This window comes from Equus przewalskii, chromosome 10, assembly GCF_037783145.1.
Source record: "Equus przewalskii isolate Varuska chromosome 10, EquPr2, whole genome shotgun sequence".
Lineage (NCBI taxonomy): Eukaryota > Metazoa > Chordata > Mammalia > Perissodactyla > Equidae > Equus > Equus przewalskii.
In genome coordinates this window covers 5850400-5872714 of record NC_091840.1, presented here as the reverse complement: position 1 = coordinate 5872714, position 22315 = coordinate 5850400, and the positions used below count along the sequence as shown (strand labels likewise).

General features: G+C 49.3%; 1 protein-coding gene across 6 annotated transcripts in view; it reads right to left on the bottom strand.

The window, feature by feature from the left end:
* The window catches only part of QRICH2 (glutamine rich 2), a 32144-nt gene extending 12235 nt beyond the window's left edge, over positions 1 to 19909 (bottom strand). For 3 of the 6 annotated variants that reach the window (XM_070559942.1, XM_070559943.1, XM_070559946.1), the window contains exons 1-5: positions 19137 to 19909; positions 18871 to 18963; positions 17028 to 17087; positions 16487 to 16597; positions 210 to 4881 (exon numbers count right to left, since the gene is read on the bottom strand). In XM_070559942.1, coding sequence (XP_070416043.1) covers positions 210 to 4881; positions 16487 to 16597; positions 17028 to 17087; positions 18871 to 18963; positions 19137 to 19664 — 5464 coding nt within the window. In that variant the 5' untranslated portion in view covers positions 19665 to 19909. The remainder of the gene's footprint in view (positions 1 to 209; positions 4882 to 16486; positions 16598 to 17027; positions 17088 to 18870; positions 18964 to 19136) is intronic. The other 3 variants (XM_070559947.1, XM_070559944.1, XM_070559945.1) reach the window with 3 other exon arrangements.
* Positions 19910 to 22315: the final 2406 nt, after the last annotated feature.

The following is a 22315-nucleotide window of genomic DNA, read 5'->3' as shown; positions in this document are numbered from 1 at the left end:
CTCCTGAGGCTCCTTCGCTCCTCTGGATTTAATTGTATCCTTCGGACCCTGAAGGGGACGGGAGGACCCAGAATGCCTAAGAATGGACAAGCTATTTTCAGGGACTCAGGAAGAGGCCCAGCTGCCAGGAGTTGAGGCCAGGCGGAGAAAAGGATGAAATCAACTTAGAACGAAGATAGTGGCCTCTCCTCTGCGCAAGCAGCACCCACCCATCAGGGCGAGCAGGTACTGGATCTTTTCCAAGTCAGTTTGGCCAGCTTCCTGCTCATCCAGATCCTTCATGTTCTCCTTTAGCTCTACATAGAGGCCGATGAGCTCCCCCATCAGACGAAATGTTTCCACTGCCATAGGGAAGCTGGGAGCCAGTTTATCCAGTGACTCACGTCTCTCACTCTGGACGTCAATCTTTTCTGATGAGACTTGGTCGAGATAGTTAAGGGAGGTTTCCCTCCTGAAAAAGGTGGCATCTTGGGTAGGGGTCGTCTGGGTAGAAACTCCCAGTTGGTTTGAAGCATATGTTTGATTTGGATCCGCATCTACCTGGACATAACGATCTACACCCTGGGAGACTGGGGTGGAGTAGGCATGGTCACGTTGATCTGGGCCAGGAGATACCAAATGCTGTTGATCCAGGCGTGCAGATCTCACACCTGTGCTTAATGGTGCTGGGCTAGGCTGGTCTGTGCCAGGATGCATTACACCATGCTGGTAAGTTTCTGGTGGTACCAAACCCTCTTGGTCTATACCTGGCAATGCCAAATCTTGATTGGCTGGTAGTGGTGACACTTGGCCATGTTGAGTTCTGCCAGGAGGTACCACACTATGCTGATATGGGCGTGGTGATATAAAATTTCGAGAATCTGCACGGAATGTTGGAAAGCGACGAAGCTCTGTGCCTAGTGGTATCAAGCCTTGTTGATCTGTACCAGGTTGCCTCAAACCACGCTGATCTAATCCAGGCTGCACAAAACCATGTGGATATGCACCAGCCTGGACCAAACTATGAGGATAGGCACCAGGCTGAACCAAACCATGAGGATAGACACCAGATGGGACCAAACCACGTGGATAGGCACCAGGCTGTACCAAACCAGGCAGATATGCACCAGGCTGTACTGGACCAGGTGGATATATATCAGGTGAAACCAAGCCAGGCGTATATATGCTAGGCTTTAAAAAGCCACGTGGATCTGTGCCAGGCTGTACCAAACCACGCTGATCCACTCCAGGTTGCACAAAACCAAGGTGACGTGCACTAGGTTGGACCAAACCAGGCTGACCTGCGCCAGGCTGCGCCAAACCAGGCTGACCTGCGCCAGGCTGGGCCAAACCAGGCTGACCTGCGCCAGGCTGCGCCAAACCAGGCTGACCTGCGCCAGGCTGCGCCAAACCAGGCTGACCTGAGCCAGGCTGCGCCAAACCAGGCTGACCTGCGCCAGGCTGCGCCAAACCAGCCTGACCTGCGCCAGGCTGCGCCAAACCAGGCTGACCTGCCCCAGGCTGCGCCAAACCAGCCTGGCCTGTGCCAGGCTGCGCCAAACCAGGCTGGCCTGCCCCAGGCTGCGCCAAACCAGCCTGGCCTGCGCCAGGCTGCGCCAAACCAGCCTGGCCTGCGCCAGGCTGCGCCAAACCAGGCTGACCTGCCCCAGGCTGCGCCAAACCAGGCTGACCTGAGCCAGGCTGCGCCAAACCAGGCTGGCCTGCGCCAGGCTGCGCCAAACCAGGCTGGCCTGCCCCAGGCTGCGCCAAACCAGCCTGACCTGCGCCAGGCTGCGCCAAACCAGGCTGACCTGCCCCAGGCTGCGCCAAACCAGCCTGACCTGCGCCAGGCTGCGCCAAACCAGGCTGACCTGCCCCAGGCTGCGCCAAACCAGGCTGACCTGAGCCAGGCTGCGCCAAACCAGCCTGACCTGCGCCAGGCTGCGCCAAACCAGGCTGACCTGAGCCCGGTTGGACCAAACCAGGCTGATCTGTAGCTGGTTGGACCAAACCACCCTGATCTGTGCCAGGCTGCACTGAACCAGGCTGACCTGCACCTGGTTGTACCAAGCCACGCTGCTCCATTCCAGTTTGGACCAAACCATGCTGACCTGCACCAGGTTGCAGCAAATCAGGCTGACCTTTCTCAGGCTGCACCAAACCATGCTGATCCATTCCAGGTTGGACCAAACCCCACTGATCCATTCCAGGTTGGACCAGACCACGCTGATACATTCCAGGCTGCACTAAACCAGGCTGACCTACCCCAGGTTGGACCATACCCTGCTGATCCATTCCAGGCTGCACCAAACCAGGCCAACCTACCCCAGGTTGGACAAGACCCCACTGATCCATTCCAGGCTGCACCAAACCAGGCCAACCTACCCCAGGTTGGACCAGACCACGCTGATCCATTCCAGGCTGCACCAAACCAGGCTGACCTACCCCAGGTTGGACCAGACCACGCTGATCCATTCCAGGCTGCACCAAACCAGGCCGAGCTACCCCAGGTTGGGCCAGACCACGCTGATCCATTCCAGGCTGTACCAAACCAGGCTGACCTACCCCAGGTTGGCCTGGACCATGCTGATCCATTCCAGGCTGTACCAAACCAGGCTGACCTAACCCAGGTTGGACCAGACCACGCTGATCCATTCCAGGTTGGACCAAACCAGGCCGACCTACCCCAGGTTGGACCAAACCCTGCTGATCCATTCCAGGTTGGACCAAACCAGGCCGACCTACCCCAGGTTGGACCAAACCCCACTGATCCATTCCAGGTTGGACCAAACCAGGCCGACCTACCCCAGTTTGGACCAAATTCCGCTGATCCATTCCAGGCTGCACCAAACCAGGCCGACCTACCCCAGGTTGGACTAGACCATGCTGATCCATTCCAGGCTGCGCCAAACCAGGCTGCGCCAAACCAGGCTGACCTACCCCAGGTTGGACTAGACCAGGCTGATCCATTCCAGGTTGCACCAAACCAGGCTGATCTGTGCTAGGTTGTGCCAAACTAGGTAGATATGCATGAGGTTGCATCAAACCAGGCTGATCTGTTCCATGTTGGGCCAAGCCAGGCTGATCTGCACCAGGTTGGACCAAACCAGGTAGATATGTACCAGGTTGTGCCCAACCAGGTGGATAAGCACTCTGATCTACAACAGGCTGGACCACACCAGGCTGACCTGCTGCAGGCTGGACCACACCAGGCTGACCTGCTCCAGGCTGGACCACACTATGCTGACCTACGCCAGGCTGGACCACACCAGGCTGACGTGCACTAGGCTGGACCACACCAGGTTGACCTGCTCCAGGCTGGACCAAAGCAGGCCGACCTGCTCCAGGCTGGACTACACCAGGCTGACGTGCACCAGGCTGGACCAAAGCAGGCTGACCTGCTCTAGGTTGGACCACACGAGGCTGACCTACGCCAGGCTGGACCATACCAGGCTGACCTATGCCAGGCTGGACCACAGCATGCCGACCTGCTCCAGGCTGGACCACACCAGGCTGACGTGCGCCGGGCTGGACCACACCAGGCTGACCTGCTCCAGGCTGGACCATACCAGGCTGACCTATGCCAGGCTGGACCACAGCATGCCGACCTGCTCCAGGCTGGACCACACCAGGCTGACCTGCGCCAGGCTGGACCACACCAGGCTGACCTGCGCCAGGCTGGACCACACCAGGCTGACCTGCTCCAGGCTGGACCATACCTGGCTGACCTACACCAGGCTGGACCACACCAGGCTGACCTGCTCCAGGCTGGACCATACCTGGCTGACCTACGCCAGGCTGGACCAAAGCAGGCTGACCTGCGCCAGGCTGGACTACACCAGGCTGACCTGCTCCAGCCTGGACCAAAGCAGGCTGACTTGCTCCAGGTTGTATGAAGCCAGACGTTTCCAAACTTGGATGTACAAAAGCTTGCTGATCTGCAGCAACTTGCATCAAACCAGGTGATACCAAACCACGCTCATCTCTAAGAGGTGGAACCAATCCATGTTGATCCATGCTAGGCAGTCCCAATCCTTGCTGATCCATGCTAAATATTACAGATCCATGCTGATCCATTCCAAGAGGTACCAATCCATGCTGATCCATGCCAAGTGGTCCCATTACATTCTCATCCATGCCAGGCTGTTCTACACCACGTTGGTCTGTGCCAGGAAGTATCATACCATGCTGATATGTGCTAAGTGGAACCATACTAGGCTGATCTGTCCTGGGTAGTTCCAATCTTTGCTGGTCTCTGCCAGGTACCATTGGTGGCATCACACCAAGCTGACCCGTGCTGTGGGGTACTATGCCATGTGGATGATAAGTGCTAGGATGTAGCAATGCAAGCTGATTCATGTCTGGTGTTTCTAATGGTCCTAAGTCATGCTGATCTAGCCTTGGATAGATTTGACCCTGGCTAATGTACACTCCCCCATGCTGATCTGGGTACACCTGAGGATGCCAGTCTCTGGCAGAGGTAGCTGGGGGTAAGTCCTGTTGAAATGGGGCAGGGTGTGCATCTCGTTCATCTCTTCTTGGATGTGCCAAGCTGTGCTGCTCTCTAGCCCTGCGACGATCTGACTCTACTCTGAACTGAGACACAGCGGGGTGATAGGGTTTTGCCAGGCCAGCTTCATCACGGGCCCTTGGGTGCTGTTCTCCACCAGGAAACACAGCAGGAGAGGGACGTCTGCTTCGTTCTCTGCTACTCATCTCTTCAGAGGGGTATGTTGTGCCACTGGTTGCCGATAAAGGCTGACTTGGGCCAAAACCACTAGCAGATTCCAGAGGCTGGTCAGCGGTTGAATGCTTGGTGGAGCCTCCGGTTGAAGTCGCGTCGCTCGATGTTAAGGAAGCCTGCCCTTTGCGCTTGGGAAGTCCTATTGTTGAGTCTGAGCCCTGGTTGAAGAGGAAGAAAGAAATCAGCAACAATAAGTAAAAAATACTCACTATAAGACTCGGAGGGCAGGAAATCTCGGACATCTGACTAGGATTATTTAGGGCTCTTGGAGAAAGATAACTTCTAGGACCCAAAACTAAGTTGGGCCCAAGACAGACTTTGACATTCTTGAAGGAGAGGTCTCTATATTTTTGAGAATCTGCACGTTTTCAAATGACACCACAATATGTAATTTCCCTCATAAAAGACGGGGAAAACTGCAAAATACAAGTGACGCACTCCACTTCTCACTGAGTCTACAAAGGACACGGGTATTTAATAGGTTTAAAATCTAAAGTCTGCCCCATCATTGGCCCATTGCTGATGATAAAAGTGTACACTGCAGGGCAAGTAAACCACACATTTAAAATGGAAATGCAGAAACCCTGGACCCAGAAATTCCATAGATAGGAATTTTCTCTATGGACTCTCACAACAGGAAGCCAAGGTATATGTACAAAGACAGAGTCTGTGGCATTGTTTATAAACTAGATTATCAATAGAGGACTCATATTTATGGCACACCCAGTCTGTAGAATATTAAGAATCTTTTAAAAAAAGAATGATGACTACTTCCATTTCCAGCCCAAATGGAGTAACAGGGCCTGGATTTACCCTCCTGTGTGTAACAACCAGAAACCAGAATCCAAAAGCAACAATAACTATGAAACAGTGGTTTCTAGACACTGGATATCAGCTAATGAAGGCTAGCAACCCTTGAAAAATGGGGAGGCAAACTATGTGAGCGCCTCAGCTTACCCCTCGATACAGGCTCCAGGCTGCAGGGCGGGGAGCGGGCCTGAAGTGGGCCCAGCAGACTCCCTGAGTTGAGGAGACAGAGCTGAGCATTCAGGGCTACCGAGGCAAGAAGAGCTCACAGGACAGACTACCAGAAAGAAAGGAGATGCGCACAGAGATGACTCAACGGATCTGAGAGGGGCCCCCTCGGGCAGTCAGCACAGAAATGATCAGCGCACACATGTGAGGAAACCACGCAAGGCTGGGAGAAGAACCATCTGCAAAGCTGGAGGGAATAGTGCCCAGACTCTCACGGAGCTGGGAACAGTGCCTGTTTCTACCAGCCAGTTTGGAAAAGAAATCTCATAATTAAGCGGGCGGAGTACTCAGAAAGGTGTTGCCTCAGAAGTGGAGAATGATCAGCCCTACACTGAACACTGCTATGGTCCCACTGAGAAAACAGCTCAAAAAAAAAAAAAAAATACAGTAGAAGAAACAAAAAAGAAATTAAAATGGCACCCTAGAATATATTAATTTAATACAAGAGACGACAATAGGGGAATGGAAGAGAAAAGACTTAAGACGTATAGAGAATAAATAGCAAAATGGAAGATGTAAACCCTACTTTATCAATAATTAAACACTTCAGTCAGAAGACAAAGATTGGCAGGAGGGATTTAAAAACACGATCCAGGAGGCCCCAGTCGCCCTGGCCCTGGCCCTGGCCCTGGCCGTGGACTGGGTGGCCATGGGCAAGGAGGGCGCACTAGCCAGCCCCAGTGTGTATCCTGGTGGCAGAGATGGTACTGGCCCAGTACATATTCACCTTGAAATGGAAGATGGGAGAAGACCAAATCATCGAGGTGCCTGTATCCAGGCCCTACATCTCTGGATATTGCTTACCACTTCAATCAACTAAAAGACAAGAACAACAAAATTCTGCTGGGAAACTCCCAAGACTTAAGAATGGCAGATGGAGTAGCAAATGTTGAACGCATTCTGGAAACTGGATATCTAAATGATAGACTGGATGAGTTTTTAGAAAAGTATATGGGCTCTTATGATACTGTTTTTGTAAAAGATGAATCATTGGAGATAGCCAACTCTGTCTTACAGAAGATTCTATAAACAAGCATTCTTCAAGACGACCTATCTCCTGTGGGTGCAATTGATGCAAGAACTTCTCATCTGTTCATCCTGCTGAAAGACTTTTATAATACATTCCAGCTCTTGAAGTTTTCCCTTTATTTTCCTGAAGTATTTTCAGACACATTGACTCCATCAACTGGAAGCTTCTTTTTCTCCACCTCTCTCAATACACTTCTCACCATATTTTTTAACCAATTAAAAAAAAATCTGAAGCCAAAATTTGAAAAACAGCTTCCTACTTCTCCAAAGTAAATTTTTTAGTTTATGTTATCACAAAGTTTTTGAAGAATATTTCCATGCTGGCAAAGTTTGTAGACGTTTAAAAAGAAGTTTTATGAAATGGGGAAATGATGTGCATGATTTTAAGTATTGCCCTTTCGTCATCTGGGTGAATAACGCTGATGGTATAACCATCTCCTGAAATTGTGTTATGTGTGGTTATTTCATTTTGCGAAAATCAATGTTTATCAGAAAATATTGGCACTTGGTATTTGAAAAACTGATGGCATCCACATGTCATTAATCACTGCAAAATATTCTATATTAAAGCACTGATAATAAATATTAAATGAAAACCTAAAAAACACCCAACCAGCTCACACATGATCCAACTTTATGCTGCCTACAAGAGACACATGTTAGAGTCAAGAAACAAATAGCTAGAAAGTAAAAGGATAGAAAAATTATAGCATGCAAACAGTAACCAAAGGAGAGCTGGAGCGCCCATACTAATACCAGACAAAATGGACTTTAAGACAAAACCGTTACTAGGAGCAAGGACGTTTTATACGGATAAAAGAGTAAATTCATCAGGAAGACATAATTTTAAAAATGTATATGAACCTAGCAACAGAGCCTAACATACATGAAGAAAACCTTACAGAACTAAAGGGAGAAATAGACAATTCAACGGTAATAGCTGCAGACTTCAATACCCTGTCTTCGATAAGGAATAGAACAAAGAGGCAGAAGGTCAACAGAAAATAGAAGGTTTGAGCAACATTATAAGCCACCCAGACCAGCAGACATCTATAGGCTACTCCACCCAACAATGGCACAGCACGCATTCTTCTCATGTGCACACGGGACACTTTCTACAACAGACCATAGGTATTTAGAAAGCAAACAAAAACAGAGGAAAAGCAAAGATGTTTTCAAACTTACAAAAGCTGAGATAATTCATCCACAGCAGACTCACACTACGAGAAATGTCAAATGAAATCCTTCAGGCAGGGAGAAAACGACACCCGATGGAAACCTGGATCTACACAAAGGAATAAATTGTAACTATATGGATGAATATATAAGATGTTTTTCTCATTGTCCAAATTTCTTTAAAAGATAATTGACCAAACAAAAGTAAGAACAATGTATTGTAGGGTTTACAACAAATATGAAAAAAGTAAAATGCATGACAACAATAGCGTAAAGCAGGAGTTGGCAAACGATGGCCCGTGCGCCAAATTCAGCCCACCATCTGTTTCTGTAAATGAAATTTTACTGGAACACAGGCACACCCATTCATACATGAATTGTTTATGGTTGCTTTCACACGATAACAGCAGAGTTGAGTAATTGTGACAAAGACTATATGACCCACAAAACCCAAAATATTTACTGGCTCCTTCAGAAAAAGTTTGTTTGACCACAGAATAAAGGTCCCTGGAAATATACTATTGTAAAGTTGTTATACTATTTGTGAAGTGGTGTAATATCACTTAAAGGCAGACTGTGATAAGCTAAAGAGGTGTAAACCTATAAACCCTAAAACAACTACTAAAATAACAAAGAGTTATAGCTAATAAGCCAACAAAGGAGGTAAAAAAAAAATCACGCAAATAATACAAAACAGGCAGAAAAAGAGGGAACAAAGAACAGATGGGACAAATAGAACACTAATAGCAAGGTGATAGTCTCAACCCTAACTATATCAATAATCACATTAAATGTAAATGATCTAAACATGCTGATTAAAAGACAGAGATTGTTAGATTGGTTAAAAAGGCAAGACCCAACTATATGCTGCTTACAACAAACTTTATATAGAGAGACACAAATAGGTTAAAACTAAAAAGAATGGACAAAGATATACCATGCTCACACTCATAAAAGAAAAAAAAGCTGAAACTGCTATATTAATATCAAAGTAGATTTCACAACTAAGAATATTACTAGGGATAAAAAGGTCATTTCTTAATATAAAGAAGTCAGTTCATCAAGAGGACATAACAATCCTGAATGTTTACGCACCTAATGACAGAGCTTCAAAATGAAGCAACACCTGCGACAACTGCAAGGAGAAACGGGCAAATCCACGATCACAGTTGTTCACTTCAATAACCCTCTTAGTAATCGACAGAAGTGGGCAGAAAATCAGCAAGGATGTCGTATTCATTTCCTGGAGCTGCCATAACGAAGTACCACAAACTGGGTGATTTAAACAACAGAAATTTATTGTCTCACAGTTCGGGAAGCTAGAAGTCTGAACTCAAAGTGTTGGCAGGGTTAGTTCCTTCTGAGGCTGTGAGGGAGAATATGTTCCGTGCTCTCTCCTAGCTTCTGGTAGCCTTGGGCATGCTTGACTTGTAGCTGGTATCCTCCCTGTGTCTCCACGTCCTCTTCTCTCCGTATGTCTGCCTCTCTGTGCAAATTTCCCTTTCTTACAAGAACACAGTCGTTTTGAATTAGGGCCCATCCTAATGACCTCATCTTCAATTGATCATCTGCAAAGACCCTATTTCCAAATAAAGTCACATTCACAGGTACTGGCAGTTAGGATCTCAACATCTTTCGGGAGAGTGGTGTGCAGGAGGCACACAGTTTAACCCTAGTAGAGATAGTAAACTTGAACAACACTGCCAAACTCACTGCCTTTTACAGAACCATTCACCCAACCACAGCAGAAGACACATTGTTCTCAAGGGCACAGAAAACATTTACCAAGAGAGACAATATTCTGGGCCATAAAATAGGCAAATTTAAAAGGATTCAAGTTGTACAGATTATATTCTCTGACCACAGTGGAATTAAGTTAGGAATCAGTGACAGAAAGATCCCTGGAAAATCCCCAAGTATTTAGAAACAAAATAACACACTTCTAAATAAGTCATGGATTATAGATGAAATCAAAAGGGATATAGAAAGTATTTCGAACTATAAACCAGAATTTGTGGGATGCTGCTAAAGCAATACTGAGGGATGTATTTATAGCACTAAATGCTGATATTAGAATAGAAGAAAGGTCTGAAATCAATGGCCTCAGCTTGCACCTTAAGAAACTAGCAAAAGAAGAACAAATTAAACCCAAAGTAAGCAGAAGAAAGGAAATAATAAAGATCAGAGCAGAAAGCAATGGACAGAAAACAACAGAGAAAATCAATGAAACCAAAAGCCAGTTATTTAAGTAGATTAAGATAATGGATAAACCTCTAGACAGGCTGACCAGGAACACAAGAGAAAAGACACAAATTACGAACACCAGGAATGTCATCAGGGAAACGCAAATTGAAACAAGACACCACTACACACCTATTAGAATGGCCAAAATCTGGAACACTGACAACGCCAAATGCTGACGAGGACGTGGAGCAACAGGAGCTCTCATTCACCGCCAGTGAGAATGCAAAATGGTGCAGTCACTTTCGAAGACAGTTTGCCATCTTCTGAGAAAACTGAGCATACTCTTCTCATATGATCCAGCAATCACAGGCCTTGGTATTTACCCAAAGGAGCCAAAAACTTATGTCCACTTCAAAACCTGCACACAAATGCTCATACCAGCTTTATTCATAACTGGCCAAACTTGAAAGCAACTGAGGTGTCCTTCAGTAGGTAAATGAATAAACAAATTGCGGCCCAGCCAGACAAGGGAATATTATTCAGCACTGAAAAGAAATGAGCTATCAAGCCACGGAAGGACATAGTGGAAACTTAAATGCATATTACCAAGTGAAAGAAGCCAGTCTGAAAAGACTACAGACTGTGTGATTCCAACTCTATCACATTCTGGAAAAGGCAAAACTAGGGAGACAGTAAAAAGATCAGTGGTGGCCAGGGGTTAGGGGGAGGGAGGAGTAAATAGGCAAAGCACAGATGATTTTTAGGGCAATGAAACGACTCTGTGTGATGATACTATAGCGGTGGACCCATGCCATTACACATTTGTCCAAACCCATAGATTGGCCAACACTGGAGTGAACGCATAGACAAGCTATGGGTGATAATGATGTGTCCATGTAGGCTCATCAGTTGTAACAAATGTACCGCTCTGGTGGGGGATGTGGATAGAGGGGGCAGGCGATAAATGGGAAATCTCTATCCCTTCCTCTCAATTTCGCTGTGAACCTAAAACTGCTCTTTAAAAAGTCTATTTTAAAAAAATAAAAATAAAAATCAATTTTAAATGTGGGAGAAAAACAAAACCCCATGGCTCTCCATAAGCCCGAGCTAGTAGTCGCCCTACTGCCGTCTCTTTTAGGTATATCTGACCCCGACCAGAGGCTGTACTATGATCCTCATCACGTCATCTTTAGTCAGGATCCAACTTCAGGCAATGATAATCTTAAAGGTCACCTGCAGCTTGGTCCAAATCTATTGACTGGCATCGGATAAGCTGCAAATGCACCAGCTCTTGTTAGGAGACTGCCTGGCATCCCCCTGGTGGTGGTGGGCTCTGCCCAGGCACTAGGAGACCATAAAATCTTAGCAAAGCAATTCCCTACCATTGACGAGGAACTTACAAAATTCCAAGAAGCATTAGAGATTTACAACATCTTAGGACCTCACCTGGTCAGAGCTTGGGGCTTCTGAGGTCAGAAGCCGCCTCACTGGAGGGGCCTAATGGCCCTCCCATAACTCCAGCTCTGGGACTACTCTCAGTGATGCGCCAAGTCATTTAACAAGAATTCTATTTCTACTGCTATGTAACAAATTGCCACAAACATAGCCACCCAAAACAACATGAGTTTATTGTCCCACAGTTTCTGTGAGTCAGGAGTCCAGACGCATCTTTGCTGGGTTCTCTATCAGGGCCACACAGCCTGCAGTCTGGGCCAGGCTGTGGCCTCCTCTGAGGCTCAGGGCTGTCTTCCAGGCTCATTCAGGCTGTTGCCAGAATTCAGTTCCTCCTGGTGGGAGGACTGAGGCTCCCGTTTTCTTGTGGGCTGTTGGCCGAGGGTCACCCTAGAGTCACTAGGTCAGCTCCTAGAGGCTGCTCTCAATCTCGGCCTCATGGTCTCCTGCTTAGGGGCCATGCAGAGACAAGCAAGAGAGCATCTCTTAGATACCCTCCTTAGAAGGGCTTACTTGACTGGGTCACGGCCACCCAGAATAATCTCCTTTTTAATTAACTCAAAGTCAATTTACTAGCAACCTAATCCGGGAGAGACATCCCATCCCGTCCGCAGGTTCTGCCCACACCTGGGGAGGGGATCAAACTGTGTCTACACCAGGGGCAGGAAGCTTGGGAGCCATCTTAGTTCTGCCTATCACCTGTGCCCTAGAAAGGCCAACTGGGCTAAAAATCAATCACTACAAACAAAATAGAGGAGACAAGGAAGCTAATGCCATGGCAAGATTTTGAAAGCAAGTCTTAAAAAGACACCCAACGTGTTGCCAATGTCAGAAAACCACTCTTGGAAGCATTGGCTGTGGACTTCGTGCCCAGGTTACCGCCCAATGTTCAGAAACAAGAATATCAGAAAATGGCAGAAAAACCTCAGGTAAACCTGCAGGATGAGCCAATCATTCATGAATTGCCTCAAGAGGAAAAAGTGACTGTGTTTTGAGTTTCCTCGGGCTGCTGTTACAAAGTACCACAAACTCAGTGGCTTAAAACAACCCAAATTTGTTATCTCCCAGCCTGGGAGGTCAGAATTCAAAAGCAGTTTCGCTGGGCGAAAGACAAGGTGATGGCAGGGCTGGTTCCTTGTGAACTGGCGGCTCTGAGGGGAGAATTCATGTCCTTGTCTTTTTTTACCTTCTAACAGTTGCTGGCATCCCTTGGCTTGTGGCCACATTGCTCCAATCTCTGCCTCTGTGGTCACATCAGCTTCTGTTCAGGCCTAGAATCTCTTTCTGTCTCCCTCTTATTGTGGCCTTTGTGATTACATCTTTGGGCCCACCCAGACAATCCAGAGTAATCTTCCATCTCAAGTTCCTTCACTTCATGACACCTGCAAAGTCCCTTTTGCCATATAAATTAACATTCCCAGGTTCCTGTGATTAGGGCAAGGATATTTTGGCGGCCAGTATTCAGCTTACTACAGACACTAAAATCAAAGTTCTGGTTTCACAGAACAAACACTTCAAAATCCTAGAAAGATGGACAGAACAGCTACAAAGGTGGGGGTGGGGGTGGAATGGGGTCTTAGAAAAGTTGTTAGTTTTCATTAATGGCATTAGATTAGACCCACGTCATTCTTGAGGATGATAGGAACTGGAAACAATGCATGCCGATGTTGACCTCCTCACACAAACCATGCTTAAGACTCATCTTCTAGATTTCTAAATCACCAAACTAGAACCACACAGCCTCTTTCTTGTTGGGAAAACCTGGAGACCAGCCCTCTGTTCCTTTGTCCTTTACACCCTGCACCCCCAAGCCAAGAATTTTGGAGTCAAAGATGCTAGTCGCTCTATGTTAAGACAACTTCTCAACTCTCTACACTTTCCAAGATCATCAATATCGTAGGACTTTCTAACCAAAATGTGCCTCGTGCTGTCTCTCTCCACATTTCAGTAAGCCCAGGACAGCATCCTTTTAAGATACCATTATTTTATGAACCAGTGGGAAAAGGAAATCACTGCCAATTAATTATAAAATGCCATCAACTCTAAGACACATCCTGATTTCAGAGATGCTAAAATGTGGGGGGAAATGTGTATCTTTGAAGCAATGGGTTAATTTTGAGTCAAAATGCACTTCTTTTAAGCCCCTACTTCTTTGCTGACCTGAAGAATGAGGGTGTGCAACCACTCCCCTCTGGAAGGGTGGATCCGGCGCTCCCTCTAGAACGGGCGCTTTCGTCCTGACTGCCTTGACTGAGCTCGCCAGCCCACCACCTGCTATTTCCATGACCTCAGGACATTACAGAATTCTTATTTCTGCTTCTCTGTGGACACGCCACGAGGTTAGACTGATCTATTTTGCCCAGTTAGTTGAAATCAGATTCCATCTTGTGAAGCCCCTCCCCAAATCGCTCCACTATTCTCGGGTCCCAAAGCTGAGGACACCCAAACAGTGAGCACAACCTCACGGTCGTCACCTGCCTCTCCCTCGAGAGACACCTCCAAATAAGAGTTTTATTTTTTGCTTTCTACTTTATTTAGCCTGTTGGGCCACAAAGCTTCAGAAAAACTGTTGTTTACCTCGGATGTGCTATTTATGCCAGAGAACATCTGTGCTCGAGGTCCACGGACCCAGTTAGACGGTCACTAGAAGCCTCTTCCGTTGTCAAACGCCTGTCAGGACGTTGGCTGGAAATTCAGATCCATGACCTTGATCACAGGGAAGTGAGGAAGCCTTACTCACTCCCTCAGGCAAGTTTGACTAGAGCGCTAGGGTCGGGTCTTCCTGGCTATGATAAGCCTCTCGTTCTTTGTTACGGTTAGCAGAAGTAGGAGGAGGAGGAGAGGTGGGGAGAATGAAGAAGAGGAAGAAGTATCATTGTCTTCACTTTGGGTATATGAACAAAGCTGTAAAGAGTCGCCCCGTTGCCCCTTAGACTACGCCCTTGGGAACAAGTGGTCTGTGTTCTTCGCACACTCGCGCCCTGGAACAGGCATCTTCCGCTCTGATTCTGAGCTCCTTTAACTGTAGCTGCTACACGTACAGTTGCAGCTTCTTCCTGAAAATCAAAATACAACTCCCTTCTCACGTCTGATTCTCCAAATATGGACGTTTACTCCTCTGTGCTGATCACATGCCCCCTACTCACGGCCCTGCCTTCAGCCCTGGCTCTCAACTGTGCGCAGGCAGACGGTGCGCCTCACAATCGCCCTTGAGGTAACACCTGTCTGCCAAAACCCACAATTGACCTTAAAAATGCCTACTTTAGAAACCCTGACATCCTCTTTGTGTTAAAGGCTCCCAACACCAACACAAGAAAAATGGGTCTCAAGTGTGTTGTACTTTCTAAGCCTGAGACAGTGAACTCCCCACTGCTGTCATCACAGGCGGTGCAGCAGCCGAGCTTGTGGCCACCACAGCTTGTTCTCTTCTCAAAAGTCTTTTCATATTTATATTGATCCTCATTTGCTTCTGGAGTTGTTCATGATTATGAGCAATTGTCAAAACCCTGGCCCTGTCTTAGCGCTGGAGAAGTAAAAGGGTCTCAAGGGGCTCGTGTCGATGCTTGCTTACATGTCTTGCAGGTCCTCTGCTGCAAACCCAAGAAAATGTGTTGTTTGCTCAAAACATATGATAGCAGTATGTGTAAAAAGCTTGGTTTTTAAAAAAAAAACAGCCAAAGCAATGGCCACCTTTTTCTAGGCTGCTCTTTTTGTTTGCAGGCTCCTCTTCCAGCCTTTTCTTTTTTTTTTTTTTGAGGAAGATTAGCCCTGAGTTAACATCTGCCGCCAATCCTCCTCTTTTTGCTGAGGAAGACTGGCCCTGAGCTAACATCCGTGCCCATCTTCCTCTACTTTATATGTGGGACGCCTGCCACAGCATGGCTTTTGCCAAGTGGTGCCATGTGTACACGCAGGATCTGGACCACAAACCCCGGGCCATGGAAGCGGAACGTGCGCACTTAACCGCTGTGCCACCAGGCCGGCCTCCCAACCCTTTCTGATGCTACTTTTCCTCTGAAGAGGCCAAGAATTCAGAAAGCAGGCTGTCTTTTGCACCCGGATAATATTTGGCACACTTCAGATGGCCACTTGGTGGCACCAAAGACTCCACTCTGGTCCCCTGCTTGTGTGTGTACACTGCTGTGATCCTCTCTGAGTAACTCAGATGCACAAACCCAGGGAAAGAGGAATTCAAGACCAAAAGGGCAGCCGATCCTTGTCCTTGAGGGCCATTTGCAAATACCCATATTATTCAGATAAAGAAAGGCTGAGATTTGAAAATGAATTGGTTAGCCTGTGCACTGTCTCGGGACAGACAGATGTAGACACCCATGTGTAAAAGTCACCATCCACAGAGGGCCCCCTGAAGAGGTTTTATTTCCAGGGTTGGCCACCTTTGTCCACTAATAGTGAAGAGACTCGTGCATTTCAAGACACACTGTAAAGGAATTTTGAAAAGCTGTGAAAGCAAATCAAAACTACACCCAGACACTGTTTCCCATCCAACCTATTGGCCACGCTCAAAAAATTGGGTACCAGTGGACAGTGCTGGTGGGGATACTGAGAAACAAGTTCTCTCCTACGTTGCTGGTGGGGGTCTAAATTGGAACCACATCCACTGGAGGCAATCTGGCAAAAAGCTAGCCAAGTCACAAACGCACATTCCATTTCTAGGAACTTACCCTGTGAGTATGTTCACTGTGTGAATGTCACACTGGAACATGGTTTCTTATAAGATTGGGAGAAAAACATTAAAAATATCCATAATAGGAAACACGTGAAGTAAATTATGAACATCCACATAATGGAATACTGTGTAGTAGTAAAAAGGGAGAGGTTCAGGGGAGCCCCACCCGAGACCACAGCCCAGGCCCCCCATTTGTTTACCTGTTGTGAGGCTCTCCAGCCGTCAGTAATTGCTTGCTCCAGCTCCTCCCAGGTGACCATCGTGACTTCTTCTCCAACAGGCATCACACTCAGCTTCCGGCCAATTTGATCCTGACGGGAGCAGACAACATGTGCGTGCATACATACACACCACATGTGCAACACGTACACCTAGTGTAATCCCGGGAAGCTTTAAGAACAGAACTGAGCTAATGGGGAGGGGGGGGTGGTCGGCGGGGGGTCCTTCCACAGCCCTAAGCCCAAGGAGAAGGCACTGTCCTTCAAGTGGCCAGTGAGTCTTGGGCAGCCAGTCTCCTGTCCCATGGGGCCCCTGATGGAGTGCTGGGCAGGGATGGACAGGATTTCTCCTCAATCTAGGGGCAGTGCCCTGAGAGGCAAAGGGCACACAGCACCCCAGCCTGGCGGGGTGCAGACATCCAGGCGGGAGTCTGGGTGAGCCCCAAGATAGGGGCCAGGCTGAGAGAAAACATCCTCCGCTCCCCTCTTGAGGGCCCTTTCCCACAGAACCGGCCGATATTACCAGGAATTCTTCCCGGCCTCTGATTAGCCTCTCTAGTTCATCAACCCGCTGGACGAGTTTCTGGAAGAAGAGTTCAGAGATGGAGGATCAAAGCAGCCACACCTGTGGCCCCTCTGCACACATGCACACACACAAGCACGTGCGTGCGCACACATACACACACACAGGGGAGAAGAGGTGTAGATCTGAGAGGAGCAGAGGGTAGAGAGAAGGCTGGTCAGCCAGGCTCCCCAATCTCTTCTGAGCCAACCAGAGGAAGGGAAGTGGGGTGCAGTGGCGTGGTGTCGGGGGACAGCATGCCAAGAGCAAGCGCTAATGCAGGGTTGGGTCCTTTGGTCCCGGCATCCATTTCACACCACCCACTAATGAAATGTTCCAGCCCTGTAGGACAAGGCTGACCTCGCCTCTCAAGGACAGAAACGGTCGGTTACTTCAAGGGTTTCTGAATGTCTGTGCTGTTTAAAGAGAAAAGCACCTCAAAAGAACCAGAGCAAATCTGCAAACCTTCAGAATCTGAGAATCTAAAGGTAAAGCAAGCCTTTTGTCCAAAAAGCAAAATCAACCTAAACCCAAAAAACACCAGACTTCAAAAAGAAAAGCTTCCCAGAGCGAGATGAGTCCTGCCGGGTCTCAGGGCCTAGCTGACAACGAATGGGATCAGCGGGCAGGCGTCCCCCCAGGGGCTTGTTGCCTCCTGCCTCCTTTGAGCTTTTCTTTTCCCGCAAGTCTCTCTTCTCAGCCTCTCCCTGAGCCTCCTCCTCACTGCTCCTCCTTCTCCTTCCAGCTCTAATCCCCCATGTGGGCCTCGGAGGGGCCTGAAATAGGAGCATGGCCTAGTATCTCCTGAAGTGACATGCTTTGGGTCCTGTGGTCAGATTTTTGGGACCCCTCTACCTGGCCTGATAGGCAAATCCAGCAAGCCAGGAATCCTGCGCGGACTTTAAGTCAGTGCAATAACATCCACGCTGTCCTGGGGAGTGGCCGTGCAGGCCACCGTCAGCCTGTCAAATGACCTCGCAACCCCTCGGCTCACCACTGAAGATGCCAGCTGGAGAAACCAGCAACAGGAAGAGATAAAGGGAACCTCGCTCAGACACCCCCAGCTGCATTTCTTGGAGATTGAGGGAATAAAGAACCACCCTGGTCCTTGCCTCCATCCACACATAGGTAACATCAGCGTCTCTGAACTTGTTTGACGTGTAACCAAGGAATTCTTGTTTATGTTACTTTCACGCATAATCTAGAGGAAAACCAGATGTACCCTAATCCCGTTTTGGACACACGTGAAATCTAGTTGTGAGTTTTTCCCTCTTCGCTGCAGTGCGCTGTTTTGTGAGAGAGAGAAGCTGCCCTGAAACCCTGGCACTGCAGGGCAGTTTGATCAGAGTGTTCTGTTCAACTGTTTCCCAGGATTCAAACTCCTCATCTTGATGATCAAATAGAGGAATTAACCTTTACCCAGACTCTGTTTCAGTCGGCAGTCCCTGCTGATTGTTGGAAAGTGCTGATGCCAAGGATCTGTACTTCTCTCTCCAAGGAAACAACCACCCCAGTGGAAGCGTTGCTGCCCGCTGCACCGCCCAGCGAGCCGCTAACTCTCTGCATCCCAGAGCCCCTCCTCTTGGACTGAGCTTTGTCTCACCACCACCTTATTTCTCCATTCTTGTTTAAAGAAAATTCGCTCAAAGAATATTGAGAAGTTGTCCACTCCCCTCTGGGTTGGTTCAGGATCCTTGGGTGTTTGATAAGCGGTGGGTGAGCCCCCGTGTAAACAGTGGCGAGGAAAGAGGCTGCGTGGGAAGGGGCAACTGGGCACTCAGAGGTGGGGTCCCCACGCCCTCACCTGGGGGTTCAACTCGGGCAGCTCTTGCGCCTTTTGGTGAACTTCTTTCAGGGTTTTCATGTCTTCCGTGACATCGTGGAGCAGCTCCATGGTCTGCAAGGTAGAGCATGGGCCGCGTGGGGCAGGGCCTCACGGAGGCCTGGCGCCCGGCCCTCCCCACGCCACCGCCCCGCGGGGACGCTGGGCGCCTTCTGGGGTCAGCTCCAGCCGGGGCTGCAGAGTGGGCTGGAGGGGCGGAAGGTGTGCCCGGGGCCCTGCGCGCTCACCCGGGGGCCGCTGACCGCCTCGCTGTCCTTCCTGATTTTCATTGCCTCCATTCGCGGCTTCTCGGGCATCAGCATGGCCGTCTCCTTCTCCTCCAGCCACCTCCGAGTGTTCGCGTCGAGCCCGCTGGCCGTGGCGCTGAGATGCTGCACGTGGGACGCGATGCCCTGAACCTGGCTCCCCATGGTCTTGAGCTGCCTGCTGAGGTCCTGGACCTGCGCGCCCAGCTCCTTCACCTGGCCCTCCAGCACCGGCGGCGCCCTGCCCGCGCCGCTGCTCCTCCGCCTCTCTTTGGGCGTCGCCAGCTGCGGGGCGCTAAGCGAGGCCTGGGGGAGCTCCAAGGAGAGACCCTGCTCGGGCGACGGCGCCTGGAAGTCGATCCGCGTCTCCCGCAGGTTGAGGCACTTGAGCATGGCCACGATGAGCGTGTGCAGGGCCGTGAAGTTGACGGCGCCCAGCTCCGGGGTGCCGATGGCGAGGTCGGCCAGCTCCCGGAGGGTGACCTTGGTGGCCGCCGTCGCGGGCGGCATCGTGCGCCCTCTCAGGAGCGCTCCGCGACCCCCTCACTGCTCCCCGCTCCTCTGGGGCCCTTCGGGGTCCCTGCGAGGCCCCGGGGCGCCCCTGCCCTTGTGCCTAGCCGCGCCGGGCACCAGCCACGGTCTGGCGCCCTCCCGGAGGACGGAGAGGAAGCGCCCGGGCGCCGCGCTGCCCACTCTTCGCCCGCGGGAACCCGCCTCGCCGCCGTCTGCTTTCCGGCCTGGCTCTCGGCGCTCCCGCCCTGGGCGGCCCTCCTCTCGCGGCCGGCGGGCGTTTGGAACGCGAGGGCGGCCACGTTCGCGGCCCGCTTGTGGTGGCCCCAGCGCGCCCCCAGGATTCCGCGGAAGAACGCGCCCGCGGAGAGCCGGCCGCCGCGCCTTTCCCGACCTGCCCGTGCTCGAAGCCACCCCCAAACTCACAAGGGGAGCCTGTCTTCACGGGGTCTGGGGGAGCCTTGGCCATACTCCAGGGCGCCACTGATCTTTATTCTCATAAACGCCCCGGCGGAAAGGCGTTCTGGGCTGTGCCAAGGCCTTTCTGTCTGGGAACACATCAATTGGGGGAGGGAAGAGGCCTGAGGTCCACCTAGATTCCAGCCGTTGCTTAACCCAGAAGGGCCCATGAGTCACTCGCCCTTGGGGGCCACCAAGAATGGAGAGATTTCAGGGGTATCATGGCAACTACGCTTTGTCCTCAGCTGTTCCATTAGGCAGGGCAGTGGCATGTCCCTAAGCGGCCCTGAGGCCTTGGGCCCCTTGGGGACGGTTCCATATCATTTTGCTCAATCAGAAGGGAGGGTAACTTGGAAACCACCGCTCACTACTCAGGCGGTTCCAATTAGCCACCAGATGACAGGCCTTTTCTGTGCTGCCCTGGCCTAATTTATCTTAAAACAGATTCATCTGGTCAAGCGCCAGGATCTCAGCTCATTACAAGGCAGGATTAGACGGGACGAGACGAACTTGGTGCTCTCAACAATTGAGGCTGGCCTCCGCCATGCCAGGTTCTTCCAGAAAACGTAAAATTTCAGTGTTTCTATTTGGGAAAGCTAATGAAAACCTGTGAACGCGTCTGTACTATGTACTCCTATTTTAACTAATTTACAAATTTTTAGTTTAGTCTGAGCTGGTAAAACTTAATTAAAACCCTTCACGTCCCTGTCCCCCCTTTCCCCTCCGAAAACCAGAGTTCCTTGGGAACAGAATTAACTGTGCGTCTGTAACGTCCATGAGGCTAACACCCAAGGACTCTTGCTCACCATTGCATCCCCAGTGCCTGGCACACAGAAGGCCGTTGGGTGGGTGGTCACATTCTTTGCAGTCTTCTGTGCACTTACACACTTACCTTACAAAGCTCAAGGCCAGATCACATAGTGAAGGGCCTTGGGACCCAGCATCAGCTTACTGGAGGCTGTGGTGTGTGACCTTTCTCAATTCTAAGTTCAGTGACTTTCCAGAAGAAAGTTACTACCACCACTCCTACATCAGCTACGGCCGGGATGTCAGCTCCCTGAGGCCTCACGTTTTCCTTTTCACATCCTGAGACTTGGTATCACACCAGGCACATATTATGACTCACGAAATGCCAACGGAAAGGGCGTATCCTAATATATTCTAATTATAATCTCAGGAAATATATTCTACTAAACGCTTTTGCAAAATAAGTACACTTAAAAATCTCTAAAGAGACACAGGAAAGAAAACATTAACTGGAGGTATAAATGGAACTTGGGAGTTGAGGAGCTTTCACTGAAACCACAGCTTTCAATTCAAACCTCCCTTTTTACAGGAGATGACAGAGGCCCAGAAAGGACAAGTCATCTGCCTGACCTTACGGATAAGGACAGGTCACCTGAGTAACAGTCCACAGCTCTGCTTCTGCCACCACACTGATTATTTTGTAATTAAGTTCTTTGCTCAGAATTCCCCTACTTGGACTATAACAGAAGGCAACTTATTCGTGTGCTTAAAAAATCTAACGTGCTCAGAGTCTTGACTGTGGGCTGGGAACTTCTAGTCATTAGGAAAGAGATAAAAATGTCAAGGAAACTTCCCTGCAGAGAAATTCCAGTGAGTTGTCCTTTATTCTCTCTCAGGAACTAACAGGACCCACGAGCAGTTCCAGTTCCTTTCCCAGCAGACACTCCTCCCTCCCGTTCTGCTCAGCCCTGACTTGAATCAGACTAAAAGGTATAAAAGGGTTATCCCACATTTGCAGCAAGGCCTACCTGACAAATGTGGGATAACTGGAGTTGTGATCATGTAATTGTGACTGCCGGGCAGAAAGGCCCAGTGCAGTCCTGAGAAATGCAGTAAATCACACAGGAAAAATACAATTACTTCTACTTCTTAAAAATTTAGATTTTAAATATACCATTCGACAAGGATTTAACTTCAATGCTTAGGAAGGGGATGGGACCTGCAGGAGACTTCTATCTAGGGTTTGGGACCAGCCATGTCCCGGACCACCCTTTATTTTATGTCCATTGTCTTCTTTTTTTTTCTTTTTAATTTTTTCCTTTTTCTCCCCAAAGGCCCCCGGTACATAGTTGTATATTCTTCGTTGTGGGTCCTTCTAGTTGTGGCATGTGGGACGCTGCCTTAGCGTGGTTTGATGAGCAGTGCCATGTCTGCGCCCAGGATTC